At 40.8% G+C, this 15,216-nt stretch overlaps 1 protein-coding gene across 1 annotated transcript in view; it reads right to left on the bottom strand.

The window, feature by feature from the left end:
• The window catches only part of SORL1 (sortilin related receptor 1), a 265,489-nt gene that overhangs the window by 190,322 nt on the left and 59,951 nt on the right, over positions 1-15,216 (bottom strand). Inside the window, 2 exon segments of the mRNA XM_073657402.1 lie at positions 12,989-13,235; positions 13,372-13,463. Of these exon segments, the coding sequence (XP_073513503.1) occupies positions 12,989-13,235; positions 13,372-13,463 (339 nt within the window).

The following is a 15,216-nucleotide window of genomic DNA, read 5'->3' as shown; positions in this document are numbered from 1 at the left end:
GGCATTATTAGTTTATAGGGGCATTACTAGAGCACAGGGACATTAGTGTATATGGGGTATTACTAGTGTATACAGGCATTATTAGTTTATAGGGGCATTACTAGAGCACAGGGGCATTACTAGCGCACAGGGATATTAGTGCATATGGGGTTTTACTAGTGTATACAGGCATTATTAGTTTATAGGGGCATTACTAGAGCACAGGGGCATTAGTGTATATGGGGTTTTACTAGTGTATACAGGCATTATTAGTTTATAGGGGCATTACTAGAGCACAGGGGCATTACTAGCGCACAGGGGTATTAGTGCATATGGGGTTTTACTAGTGTATACAGGCATTATTAGTTTATAGGGGCATTACTAGCGCACAGGGACATTAGTGCATATGGGGTTTTACTAGTGTATACAGGCATTATTAGTTTATAGGGGCATTACTAGCGCACAGGGGTATTAGTGCATATGGGGTTTTACTAGTGTATACAGGCATTATTAGTTTATAGGGGCATTACTAGAGCACAGGGGCATTACTAGCGCACAGGGGTATTAGTGCATATGGGGTTTTACTAGTGTATACAGGCATTATTAGTTTATAAGGGCATTACTAGCGCACAGGGGCATTAGTGTTTATGGGGTTTTACTAGTGTATACAGGCATTATTAGTTTATAGGGGCATTACTAGCGCACAGGGGTATTAGTGCATATGGGGTTTTACTAGTGTATACAGGCATTATTAGTTTATAGGGGCATTACTAGAGCACAGGGACATTAGTGTATATGGGGTATTACTAGTGTATACAGGCATTATTAGTTTATAGGGGCATTACTAGAGCACAGGGACATTAGTGTATATGGGGTTTTACTAGTGTATACAGGCATTATTAGTTTATAGGGGCATTAGTGTATATGGGGTTTTACTAGTGTATACAGACATTATTAGTTTATAGGGGCATTACTAGCGCACAGGGGTATTAGTGCATATGGGGTTTTACTAGTGTATACAGGCATTATTAGTTTATAGGGGCATTACTAGAGCACAGGGACATTAGTGTATATGGGGTATTACTAGTGTATACAGGCATTATTAGTTTATAGGGGCATTACTAGAGCACAGGGACATTAGTGTATATGGGGTATTACTAGTGTATACAGGCATTATTAGTTTATAGGGGCATTAGTGTATATGGGGTTTTACTAGTGTATACAGACATTATTAGTTTATAGGGGCATTACTAGCGCACAGGGGTATTAGTGCATATGGGGTTTTACTAGTGTATACAGGCATTATTAGTTTATAGGGGCATTACTAGCGCACAGGGACATTAGTGTATATGGGGTATTACTAGTGTATACAGGCATTATTAGTTTATAGGGGCATTACTAGAGCACAGGGACATTACTAGCGCACAGGGGTATTAGTGCATATGGGGTTTTACTAGTGTATACAGGCATTATTAGTTTATAGGGGCATTACTAGCGCACAGGGGTATTAGCGCATATGGGGTTTTACTAGTGTATACAGGCATTATTAGTTTATAGGGGCATTACTAGCGCACAGGGGTATTAGTGCATACAGGCATTATTAGTTTATAGGGGCATTACTAGCGCACAGGGACATTAGTGTATATGGGGCTTTACTAGTGTATACAGGCATTATTAGTTTATAGGGGCATTACTAGAGCACAGGGGCATTACTAGCGCACAGGGGTATTAGTGCATATGGGGTTTTACTAGTGTATACAGGCATTATTAGTTTATAGGGGCATTACTAGAGCACAGGGACATTAGTGTATATGGGGTTTTACTAGTGTATACAGGCATTATTAGTTTATAGGGGCATAACTAGTGCATAGGGGTATTAGTGCATATGGGGTTTTACTAGTGTATACAGGTATTATTAGTTTATAGGGGCATTACTAGAGCACAGGGGCATTACTAGCGCACAGGAGCATTAGTGTATATGGGGTTTTACTAGTGTATACAGGCATTATTAGTTTATAGGGGCATTACTAGAGCACAGGCACATTAGTGTATATGGGGTATTACTAGTGTATACAGGCATTATTAGTTTATAGGGGCATTACTAGCGCACAGGGACATTAGTGTATATGGGGTATTACTAGTGTATACAGGCATTATTAGTTTAAAGGGGCATTACTAGCGCACAGGGACATTAGTGTATATGGGGTATTACTAGTGTATACAGGCATTATTAGTTTATAGGGGCATTACTAGAGCACAGGGGCATTAGTGTATATGGGGTATTACTAGTGTATACAGGCATTATTAGTTTATAGGGGCATTACTAGCGCACAGGGACATTAGTGTATATGGGGTTTTACTAGTGTATACAGGCATTATTAGTTTATAGGGGCATTACTAGCGCACAGGGACATTAGTGTATATGGGGTTTTACTAGTGTATACAGGCATTATTAGTTTATAGGGGCATTACTAGCGCACAGGGGCATTAGTGCATATGGGGTTTTACTAGTGTATACAGGCATTATTAGTTTATAGGGGCATTACTAGAGCACAGGGGCATTAGTGTATATGGGGTATTACTAGTGTATACAGGCATTATTAGTTTATAGGGGCATTACTAGTGCACAGGGACATTAGTGTATATGGGGTTTTACTAGTGTATACAGGCATTATTAGTTTATAGGGGCATTACTAGCGCACAGGGGCATTAGTGCATATGGGGTTTTACTAGTGTATACAGGCATTATTAGTTTATAGGGGCATTACTAGAGCACAGGGGCATTAGTGTATATGGGGTATTACTAGTGTATACAGGCATTATTAGTTTATAGGGGCATTACTAGTGCACAGGGACATTAGTGTATATGGGGTTTTACTAGTGTATACAGGCATTATTAGTTTATAGGGGCATTACTAGAGCACAGGGACATTAGTGTATATGGGGTATTACTAGTGTATACAGGCATTATTAGTTTATAGGGGCATTACTAGTGCACAGGGACATTAGTGTATATGGGGTTTTACTAGTGTATACAGGCATTATTAGTTTATAGGGGCATTACTAGCGCACAGGGACATTAGTGTATATGGGGTTTTACTAGTGTATACAGGCATTATTAGTTTATAGGGGCATTACTAGCGCACAGGGGTATTAGTGCATATGGGGTTTTACTAGTGTATACAGGCATTATTAGTTTATAGGGGCATTACTAGAGCACAGGGACATTAGTGTATATGGGGTTTTACTAGTGTATACAGGCATTATTAGTTTATAGGGGCATAACTAGTGCACAGGGGTATTAGTGCATATGGGGTTTTACTAGTGTATACAGGTATTATTAGTTTATAGGGGCATTACTAGAGCACAGGGGCATTACTAGCGCACAGGAGCATTAGTGTATATGGGGTTTTACTAGTGTATACAGGCATTATTAGTTTATAGGGGCATTACTAGAGCACAGGGACATTAGTGTATATGGGGTATTACTAGTGTATACAGGCATTATTAGTTCATAGGGGCATTACTAGCGCACAGGGACATTAGTGTATATGGGGTTTTACTAGTGTATACAGGCGTTATTAGTTTATAGGGGCATTACTAGCGCACAGGGACATTAGTGTATATGGGGTTTTACTAGTGTATACAGGCATTATTAGTTTATAGGGGCATTACTAGAGCACAGGGACATTAGTGTATATGGGGTATTACTAGTGTATACAGGCATTATTAGTTTATAGGGGCATTACTAGCGCACAGGGGTATTAGTGCATATGGGGTTTTACTAGTGTATACAGGCATTATTAGTTTATAGGGGCATTACTAGAGCACAGGGGCATTACTAGCGCACAGGGGTATTAGTGCATATGGGGTTTTACTAGTGTATACAGGCATTATTAGTTTATAGGGGCATTACTAGCGCACAGGGGTATTACTGCATATGGGGTTTTACTAGTGTATACAGGCATTATTAGTTTATAGGGGCATTACTAGAGCACAGGGGCATTACTAGCGCACAGGGGTATTAGTGCATATGGGGTTTTACTAGTGTATACAGGCATTATTAGTTTATAGGGACATTACTAGCGCACAGGGGCATTAGTGCATATGGGGTTTTACTAGTGTATACAGGCATTATTAGTTTATAGGGGCATTACTAGCGCACAGGGGCATTAGTGTATATGGGGTTTTACTAGTGTATACAGGCATTATTAGTTTATAGGGGCATTACTAGAGCACAGGGGCATTAGTGTATATGGGGTTTTACTAGTGTATACAGGCATTATTAGTTTATAGGGGCATTACTAGAGCACAGGGGCATTACTAGCGCACAGGGGTATTAGTGCATATGGGGTTTTACTAGTGTATACAGGCATTATTAGTTTATAGGGGCATTACTAGCGCACAGGGACATTAGTGCATATGGGGTTTTACTAGTGTATACAGGCATTATTAGTTTATAGGGGCATTACTAGCGCACAGGGGTATTAGTGCATATGGGGTTTTACTAGTGTATACAGGCATTATTAGTTTATAGGGGCATTACTAGAGCACAGGGGCATTACTAGCGCACAGGGGTATTAGTGCATATGGGGTTTTACTAGTGTATACAGGCATTATTAGTTTATAAGGGCATTACTAGCGCACAGGGGCATTAGTGTTTATGGGGTTTTACTAGTGTATACAGGCATTATTAGTTTATAGGGGCATTAGTGTATATGGGGTTTTACTAGTGTATACAGACATTATTAGTTTATAGGGGCATTACTAGCGCACAGGGGTATTAGTGCATATGGGGTTTTACTAGTGTATACAGGCATTATTAGTTTATAGGGGCATTACTAGAGCACAGGGACATTAGTGCATATGGGGTTTTACTAGTGTATACAGGCATTATTAGTTTATAGGGGCATTACTAGAGCACAGGGACATTAGTGTATATGGGGTTTTACTACTGTATACAGGCATTATTAGTTTATAGGGGCATTAGTGTATATGGGGTTTTACTAGTGTATACAGACATTATTAGTTTATAGGGGCATTACTAGCGCACAGGGGTATTAGTGCATATGGGGTTTTACTAGTGTATACAGGCATTATTAGTTTATAGGGGCATTACTAGAGCACAGGGACATTAGTGTATATGGGGTATTACTAGTGTATACAGGCATTATTAGTTTATAGGGGCATTAGTGTATATGGGGTTTTACTAGTGTATACAGACATTATTAGTTTATAGGGGCATTACTAGCGCACAGGGGTATTAGTGCATATGGGGTTTTACTAGTGTATACAGGCATTATTAGTTTATAGGGGCATTACTAGCGCACAGGGACATTAGTGTATATGGGGTATTACTAGTGTATACAGGCATTATTAGTTTATAGGGGCATTACTAGAGCACAGGGACATTACTAGCGCACAGGGGTATTAGTGCATATGGGGTTTTACTAGTGTATACAGGCATTATTAGTTTATAGGGGCATTACTAGCGCACAGGGGTATTAGCGCATATGGGGTTTTACTAGTGTATACAGGCATTATTAGTTTATAGGGGCATTACTAGCGCACAGGGGTATAAGTGCATACAGGCATTATTAGTTTATAGGGGCATTACTAGCGCACAGGGACATTAGTGTATATGGGGCTTTACTAGTGTATACAGGCATTATTAGTTTATAGGGGCATTACTAGAGCACAGGGGCATTACTAGCGCACAGGGGTATTAGTGCATATGGGGTTTTACTAGTGTATACAGGCATTATTAGTTTATAGGGGCATTACTAGAGCACAGGGACATTAGTGTATATGGGGTTTTACTAGTGTATACAGGCATTATTAGTTTATAGGGGCATAACTAGTGCATAGGGGTATTAGTGCATATGGGGTTTTACTAGTGTATACAGGTATTATTAGTTTATAGGGGCATTACTAGAGCACAGGGGCATTACTAGCGCACAGGAGCATTAGTGTATATGGGGTTTTACTAGTGTATACAGGCATTATTAGTTTATAGGGGCATTACTAGAGCACAGGGACATTAGTGTATATGGGGTATTACTAGTGTATACAGGCATTATTAGTTTATAGGGGCATTACTAGCGCACAGGGACATTAGTGTATATGGGGTTTTACTAGTGTATACAGGCATTATTAGTTTATAGGGGCATAACTAGTGCATAGGGGTATTAGTGCATATGGGGTTTTACTAGTGTATACAGGTATTATTAGTTTATAGGGGCATTACTAGAGCACAGGGGCATTACTAGCGCACAGGAGCATTAGTGTATATGGGGTTTTACTAGTGTATACAGGCATTATTAGTTTATAGGGGCATTACTAGAGCACAGGGACATTAGTGTATATGGGGTATTACTAGTGTATACAGGCATTATTAGTTTATAGGGGCATTACTAGCGCACAGGGACATTAGTGTATATGGGGTATTACTAGTGTATACAGGCATTATTAGTTTAAAGGGGCATTACTAGAGCACAGGGACATTAGTGTATATGGGGTATTACTAGTGTATACAGGCATTATTAGTTTAAAGGGGCATTACTAGAGCACAGGGACATTAGTGCATATGGGGTTTTACTAGTGTATACAGGCATTATTAGTTTAAAGGGGCATTACTAGCGCACAGGGACATTAGTGTATATGGGGTATTACTAGTGTATACAGGCATTATTTATTTATAGGGGCATTACTAGCGCACAGGGACATTAGTGTATATGGGGTTTTACTAGTGTATACAGGCATTATTAGTTTATAGGGGCATTACTAGCGCACAGGGACATTAGTGTATATGGGGTTTTACTAGTGTATACAGGCATTATTAGTTTATAGGGGCATTACTAGCGCACAGGGGTATTAGTGCATATGGGGTTTTACTAGTGTATACAGGCATTATTAGTTTATAGGGGCATTACTAGAGCACAGGGACATTAGTGTATATGGGGTTTTACTAGTGTATACAGGCATTATTAGTTTATAGGGGCATTACTAGAGCACAGGGACATTAGTGTATATGGGGTATTACTAGTGTATACAGGCATTATTAGTTTATAGGGGCATTACTAGCGCACAGGGGTATTAGTGCATATGGGGTTTTACTAGTGTATACAGGCATTATTAGTTTATAGGGGCATTACTAGAGCACAGGGACATTAGTGTATATGGGGTTTTACTAGTGTATACAGGCATTATTAGTTTATAGGGGCATAACTAGTGCACAGGGGTATTAGTGCATATGGGGTTTTACTAGTGTATACAGGTATTATTAGTTTATAGGGGCATTACTAGAGCACAGGGGCATTACTAGCGCACAGGAGCATTAGTGTATATGGGGTTTTACTAGTGTATACAGGCATTATTAGTTTATAGGGGCATTACTAGAGCACAGGGACATTAGTGTATATGGGGTTTTACTAGTGTATACAGGCGTTATTAGTTTATAGGGGCATTACTAGCGCACAGGGACATTAGTGTATATGGGGTTTTACTAGTGTATACAGGCATTAGTTTATAGGGGCATTACTAGAGCACAGGGACATTAGTGTATATGGGGTATTACTAGTGTATACAGGCATTATTAGTTTATAGGGGCATTACTAGCGCACAGGGACATTAGTGTATATGGGGTTTTACTAGTGTATACAGGCGTTATTAGTTTATAGGGGCATTACTAGCGCACAGGGACATTAGTGTATATGGGGTATTACTAGTGTATACAGGCATTATTAGTTTATAGGGGCATTACTAGCGCACAGGGACATTAGTGTATATGGGGTTTTACTAGTGTATACAGGCGTTATTAGTTTATAGGGGCATTACTAGCGCACAGGGACATTAGTGTATATGGGGTATTACTAGTGTATACAGGCATTATTAGTTTATAGGGGCATTACTAGCGCACAGGGACATTAGTGTATATGGGGTTTTACTAGTGTATACAGGCGTTATTAGTTTATAGGGGCATTACTAGCGCACAGGGACATTAGTGTATATGGGGTTTTACTAGTGTATACAGGCATTATTAGTTTATAGGGGCATTACTAGAGCACAGGGACATTAGTGTATATGGGGTATTACTAGTGTATACAGGCATTATTAGTTTATAGGGGCATTACTAGCGCACAGGGGTATTAGTGCATATGGGGTTTTACTAGTGTATACAGGCATTATTAGTTTATAGGGGCATTACTAGAGCACAGGGGCATTACTAGCGCACAGGGGTATTAGTGCATATGGGGTTTTACTAGTGTATACAGGCATTATTAGTTTATAGGGGCATTACTAGCGCACAGGGGTATTACTGCATATGGGGTTTTACTAGTGTATACAGGCATTATTAGTTTATAGGGGCATTACTAGAGCACAGGGGCATTACTAGCGCACAGGGGTATTAGTGCATATGGGGTTTTACTAGTGTATACAGGCATTATTAGTTTATAGGGACATTACTAGCGCACAGGGACATTAGTGTATATGGGGTTTTACTAGTGTATACAGGCATTATTAGTTTATAGGGGCATTACTAGAGCACAGGGACATTAGTGTATATGGGGTATTACTAGTGTATACAGGCATTATTAGTTTATAGGGGCATTACTAGAGCACAGGGGCATTAGTGCATATGGGGTTTTACTAGTGTATACAGGCATTATTAGTTTATAGGGGCATTACTAGCGCACAGGGGCATTAGTGTATATGGGGTTTTACTAGTGTATACAGGCATTATTAGTTTATAGGGGCATTACTAGAGCACAGGGGCATTAGTGTATATGGGGTTTTACTAGTATATACAGGCATTATTAGTTTATAGGGGCATTACTAGAGCACAGGGGCATTACTAGCGCACAGGGGTATTAGTGCATATGGGGTTTTACTAGTGTATACAGGCATTATTAGTTTATAGGGACATTACTAGCGCACAGGGACATTAGTGTATATGGGGTTTTACTAGTGTATACAGGCATTATTAGTTTATAGGGGCATTACTAGAGCACAGGGACATTAGTGTATATGGGGTATTACTAGTGTATACAGGCATTATTAGTTTATAGGGGCATTACTAGAGCACAGGGGCATTAGTGCATATGGGGTTTTACTAGTGTATACAGGCATTATTAGTTTATAGGGGCATTACTAGCGCACAGGGGCATTAGTGTATATGGGGTTTTACTAGTGTATACAGGCATTATTAGTTTATAGGGGCATTACTAGAGCACAGGGGCATTAGTGTATATGGGGTTTTACTAGTGTATACAGGCATTATTAGTTTATAGGGGCATTACTAGAGCACAGGGGCATTACTAGCGCACAGGGGTATTAGTGCATATGGGGTTTTACTAGTGTATACAGGCATTATTAGTTTATAGGGGCATTACTAGCGCACAGGGACATTAGTGCATATGGGGTTTTACTAGTGTATACAGGCATTATTAGTTTATAGGGGCATTACTAGCGCACAGGGGTATTAGTGCATATGGGGTTTTACTAGTGTATACAGGCATTATTAGTTTATAGGGGCATTACTAGAGCACAGGGGCATTACTAGCGCACAGGGGTATTAGTGCATATGGGGTTTTACTAGTGTATACAGGCATTATTAGTTTATAAGGGCATTACTAGCGCACAGGGGCATTAGTGTATATGGGGTTTTACTAGTGTATACAGGCATTATTAGTTTATAGGGGCATTAGTGTATATGGGGTTTTACTAGTGTATACAGACATTATTAGTTTATAGGGGCATTACTAGCGCACAGGGGTATTAGTGCATATGGGGTTTTACTAGTGTATACAGGCATTATTAGTTTATAGGGGCATTACTAGAGCACAGGGACATTAGTGTATATGGGGTATTACTAGTGTATACAGGCATTATTAGTTTATAGGGGCATTACTAGAGCACAGGGACATTAGTGTATATGGGGTATTACTAGTGTATACAGGCATTATTAGTTTATAGGGGCATTAGTGTATATGGGGTTTTACTAGTGTATACAGACATTATTAGTTTATAGGGGCATTACTAGCGCACAGGGGTATTAGTGCATATGGGGTTTTACTAGTGTATACAGGCATTATTAGTTTATAGGGGCATTACTAGCGCACAGGGACATTAGTGTATATGGGGTATTACTAGTGTATACAGGCATTATTAGTTTATAGGGGCATTACTAGAGCACAGGGACATTACTAGCGCACAGGGGTATTAGTGCATATGGGGTTTTACTAGTGTATACAGGCATTATTAGTTTATAGGGGCATTACTAGCGCACAGGGGTATTAGCGCATATGGGGTTTTACTAGTGTATACAGGCATTATTAGTTTATAGGGGCATTACTAGCGCACAGGGGTATTAGTGCATACAGGCATTATTAGTTTATAGGGGCATTACTAGCGCACAGGGACATTAGTGTATATGGGGCTTTACTAGTGTATACAGGCATTATTAGTTTATAGGGGCATTACTAGAGCACAGGGGCATTACTAGTGCACAGGGGTATTAGTGCATATGGGGTTTTACTAGTGTATACAGGCATTATTAGTTTATAGGGGCATTACTAGCGCACAGGGACATTAGTGTATATGGGGTATTACTAGTGTATACAGGCATTATTAGTTTATAGGGGCATTACTAGCGCACAGGGACATTAGTGTATATGGGGCTTTACTAGTGCATACAGGCATTATTAGTTTATAGGGGCATTACTAGCGCACAGGGACATTAGTGTATATGGGGCTTTACTAGTGTATACAGGCATTATTAGTTTATAGGGGCATTACTAGAGCACAGGGGCATTACTAGCGCATAGGGGTATTAGTGCATATGGGGTTTTACTAGTGTATACAGGCATTATTAGTTTATAGGGGCATTACTAGCGCACAGGGACATTAGTGTATATGTGGTATTACTAGTGTATACAGGCATTATTAGTTTAAAGGGGCATTACTAGCGCACAGGGACATTAGTGTATATGGGGTATTACTAGTGTATACAGGCATTATTAGTTTATAGGGGCATTACTAGCGCACAGGGACATTAGTGTATATGGGGTTTTACTAGTGTATACAGGCATTATTAGTTTATAGGGGCATTACTAGCGCACAGGGACATTAGTGTATATGTGGTATTACTAGTGTATACAGGCATTATTAGTTTAAAGGGGCATTACTAGCGCACAGGGACATTAGTGTATATGGGGTATTACTAGTGTATACAGGCATTATTAGTTTATAGGGGCATTACTAGCGCACAGGGACATTAGTGTATATGGGGTTTTACTAGTGTATACAGGCATTATTAGTTCATAGGGGCATTACTAGAGCACAGGGACATTAGTGTATATGGGGTTTTACTAGTGTATACAGGCATTATTAGTTTATAGGGGCATAACTAGTGCACAGGGGTATTAGTGCATATGGGGTTTTACTAGTGTATACAGGTATTATTAGTTTATAGGGGCATTACTAGAGCACAGGGGCATTACTAGCGTACAGGAGCATTAGTGTATATGGGGTTTTACTAGTGTATACAGGCATTATTAGTTTATAGGGGCATTACTAGAGCACAGGGACATTAGTGTATATGGGGTATTACTAGTGTATACAGGCATTATTAGTTTATAGGGGCATTACTAGCGCACAGGGACATTAGTGTATATGGGGTTTTACTAGTGTATACAGGCATTATTAGTTTAAAGGGGCATTACTAGAGCACAGGGACATTAGTGTATATGGGGTAATACTAGTGTATACAGGCATTATTAGTTTAAAGGGGCATTACTAGAGCACAGGGACATTAGTGTATATGGGGTAATACTAGTGTATACAGGCATTATTAGTTTAAAGGGGCATTACTAGAGCACAGGGACATTAGTGTATATGGGGTTTTACTAGTGTATACAGGCATTATTAGTTTATAGGGGCATTACTAGAGCACAGGGACATTAGTGTATATGGGGTATTACTAGTGTATACAGGCATTATTAGTTTATAGGGGCATTACTAGAGCACAGGGACATTAGTGTATATGGGGTATTACTAGTGTATACAGGCATTATTAGTTTATAGGGGCATTACTAGAGCACAGGGACATTAGTGTATATGGGGTATTACTAGTGTATACAGGCATTATTAGTTTATAGGGGCATTACTAGCGCACAGGGACATTAGTGTATATGGGGTATTACTAGTGTATACAGGCATTATTAGTTTAAAGGGGCATTACTAGAGCACAGGGACATTAGTGTATATGGGGTATTACTAGTGTATACAGGCATTATTAGTTTAAAGGGGCATTACTAGAGCACAGGGACATTAGTGCATATGGGGTTTTACTAGTGTATACAGGCATTATTAGTTTATAGGGGCATTACTAGCGCACAGGGACATTAGTGTATATGGGGTTTTACTAGTGTATACAGGCATTATTAGTTTATAGGGACATTACTAGCGCACAGGGGCATTAGTGTATATGGGGTTTTACTAGTGTATACAGGCATTATTAGTTTATAGGGGCATTACTAGAGCACAGGGACATTAGTGTATATGGGGTTTTACTAGTGTATACAGGCATTATTAGTTTATAGGGGCATTACTAGAGCACAGGGGCATTAGTGTATATGGGGTATTACTAGTGTATACAGGCATTATTAGTTTATAGGGGCATTACTAGCGCACAGGGGTATTAGTGCATATGGGGTATTACTAGTGTATACAGGCATTATTAGTTTATAGGGGCATTACTAGAGCACAGGGACATTAGTGTATATGGGGTATTACTAGTGTATACAGGCATTATTAGTTTATAGGGGCATTACTAGCGCACAGGGGCATTAGTGTATATGGGGTTTTACTAGTGTATACAGGCATTATTAGTTTATAGGGGCATTACTAGCGCACAGGGGCATTAGTGTATAGCGGTATTACTTGTGTACTATTAGTGTACACGGGGCGACTCCGCTGTTACCCGCCAGTGCGGTGAGGAGCCGCATACCTTGAACACGGCTATTGCGTACGGGTGGGGCAGGTTGTCCAGGACCACCTGCCGCTGCTGCCCACTGAAGTCGATCCTCTCGATCCGATCCATGTAGGCCTCGGTCCAGTAGATCCAGTTCTCATCCACAGAGATGCCATTGGGCCACTTAATGCCATCAGAGACGAGGTGCGTCACCCCCGATCCGTCCATCTCGCTCTTGTAGATGCCGCGCCGCTCGTCTCCCCAGTCTGTCCAGAACATGAACCTACAAACACGAGGGTCCCTCAGTATGAGGGGTATACGGGAGAGACATGGCAGCCTAGGCACTCTGTGATGACGCTACATCAAGCCTTCAGCCTCCCTGGGACCCCGCTACGGAGAGCAGCCGGCCGCAGACTCACCCGTCCTTAGGCACCAAAGCGAGAGCTCGGGGGCGCTCCAGCACCGAGGAGTTCAGAAGAGTCAGACGCAAGTCTCCATCAGGGTTAGCAACCTGCAAAAGAGAACAGCGCAGAGTGCTAAGCATCACCGGACTCAGCAAGTGTGAACAGGCATCTAACAGCCGAGCGCCTGAGATACAGAGAGAACCGCGCAGAGCAATGACGGCAAGAGAATGATGGGAGAGTCCAGCTCTGAGGCTGCAGAATACCGAGCGCAGCTCTGGGGTATAATACAGGAGGTAACTCAGGATCAGTAATGTAATGTATGTACACAGTGACTGCACCAGCAGAATAGTGAGTGCAGCTCTGGAGTATAATACAGGATGTAACTCAGGATCAGTAATGTAATGTATGTACACAGTGACTGCACCAGCAGAATAGTGAGTGCAGCTCTGGGGTATAATACAGGATGTAACTCAGGATCAGTAATATAATGTATGTACACAGTGACTGCACCAGCAGAATAGTGAGTGCAGCTCTGGGGTATAATACAGGATGTAACTCAGGATCAGTAATGTAATGTATGTACACAGTGACTGCACCAGCAGAATAGTGAGTGCAGCTCTGGAGGATAATACAGGATGTAACTCAGGATCAGTAATGTAATGTATGTACACAGTGACTGCACCAGCAGAATAGTGAGTGCAGCTCTGGGGTATAATACAGGATGTAACTCAGGATCAGTAATGTAATGTATGTACACAGTGACTGCACCAGCAGAATAGTGAGTGCAGCTCTGGGGTATAATACAGGATGTAACTCAGGATCAGTAATGTAATGTATGTACACAGTGACTGCACCAGCAGAATAGTGAGTGCAGCTCTGGGGTATAATACAGGATGTAACTCAGGATCAGTAATGTAATGTATGTACACTGTGACTGCACCAGCAGAATAGTGAGTGCAGCTCTGGGGTATAATACAGGATGTAACTCAGGATCAGTAATGTAATGTATGTACACTGTGACTGCACCAGCAGAATAGTGAGTGCAGCTCTGGGGTATAATACAGGAGGTAACTCAGGATCAATAATGTAATGTATGTACACAGTGACTGCACCAGCAGAATAGTGAGTGCAGCTCTGGGGTATAATACAGGAGGTAACTCAGGATCAGTAATGTAATGTGTGTACACAGTGACTGCACCAGCAGAATAGTGAGTGCAGCTCTGGAGTATAATACAGGATGTAACTCAGAATCAGTAATGTAATGTATGTACACAGTGACTGCACCAGCAGAATAGTGAGTGCAGCTCTGGAGTATAATACAGGATGTAACTCAGGATCAGTAATGTAATGTATGTACACAGTGACTCCACCAGCAGAATAGTAAGTGCAGCTCTGGCGTATAATACAGGAGGTAACTCAGGATCAGTAATGTAATGTATGTACACAGTGACTGCACCAGCAGAATAGTGAGTGCTGCTCTGGAGTATAATACAGGAGGTAACTCAGGATCAGTAATGTAATGTATGTACACAGTGACTGCACCAGCAGAATAGTGAGTGCAGCTCTGGAGTATAATACAGGATGTAACTCAGGATCAGTAATGTAATGTATGTACACAGTGACTGCACCAGCAGAATAGTGAGTGCAGCTCTGGAGTATAATACTGGATGTAACTCAGGATCAGTAATGTAATGTATGTACACAGTGACTGCACCAGCAGAATACCGAGCGCAGCTCTGGGGTATAATACAGGAGGTAACTCAGGATCAGTAATGTATGTACACAGTGATTGCACCAGCAGAATAGTGAGTGCAGCTCTGGGGTATAATACAGGATGTAACTCAGGATCAGTAATGTAAT

Source organism: Phyllobates terribilis, unplaced genomic scaffold, assembly GCF_046119375.1.
Source record: "Phyllobates terribilis strain yellow unplaced genomic scaffold, ASM4611937v1 Scaffold_12__6_contigs__length_324123572, whole genome shotgun sequence".
In the NCBI taxonomy this organism is placed as follows: Eukaryota; Metazoa; Chordata; class Amphibia; order Anura; family Dendrobatidae; genus Phyllobates; species Phyllobates terribilis.
The sequence above is the reverse complement of the archived record's forward strand: the minus strand, read 5'-3'. Positions and strand labels throughout refer to the sequence as shown.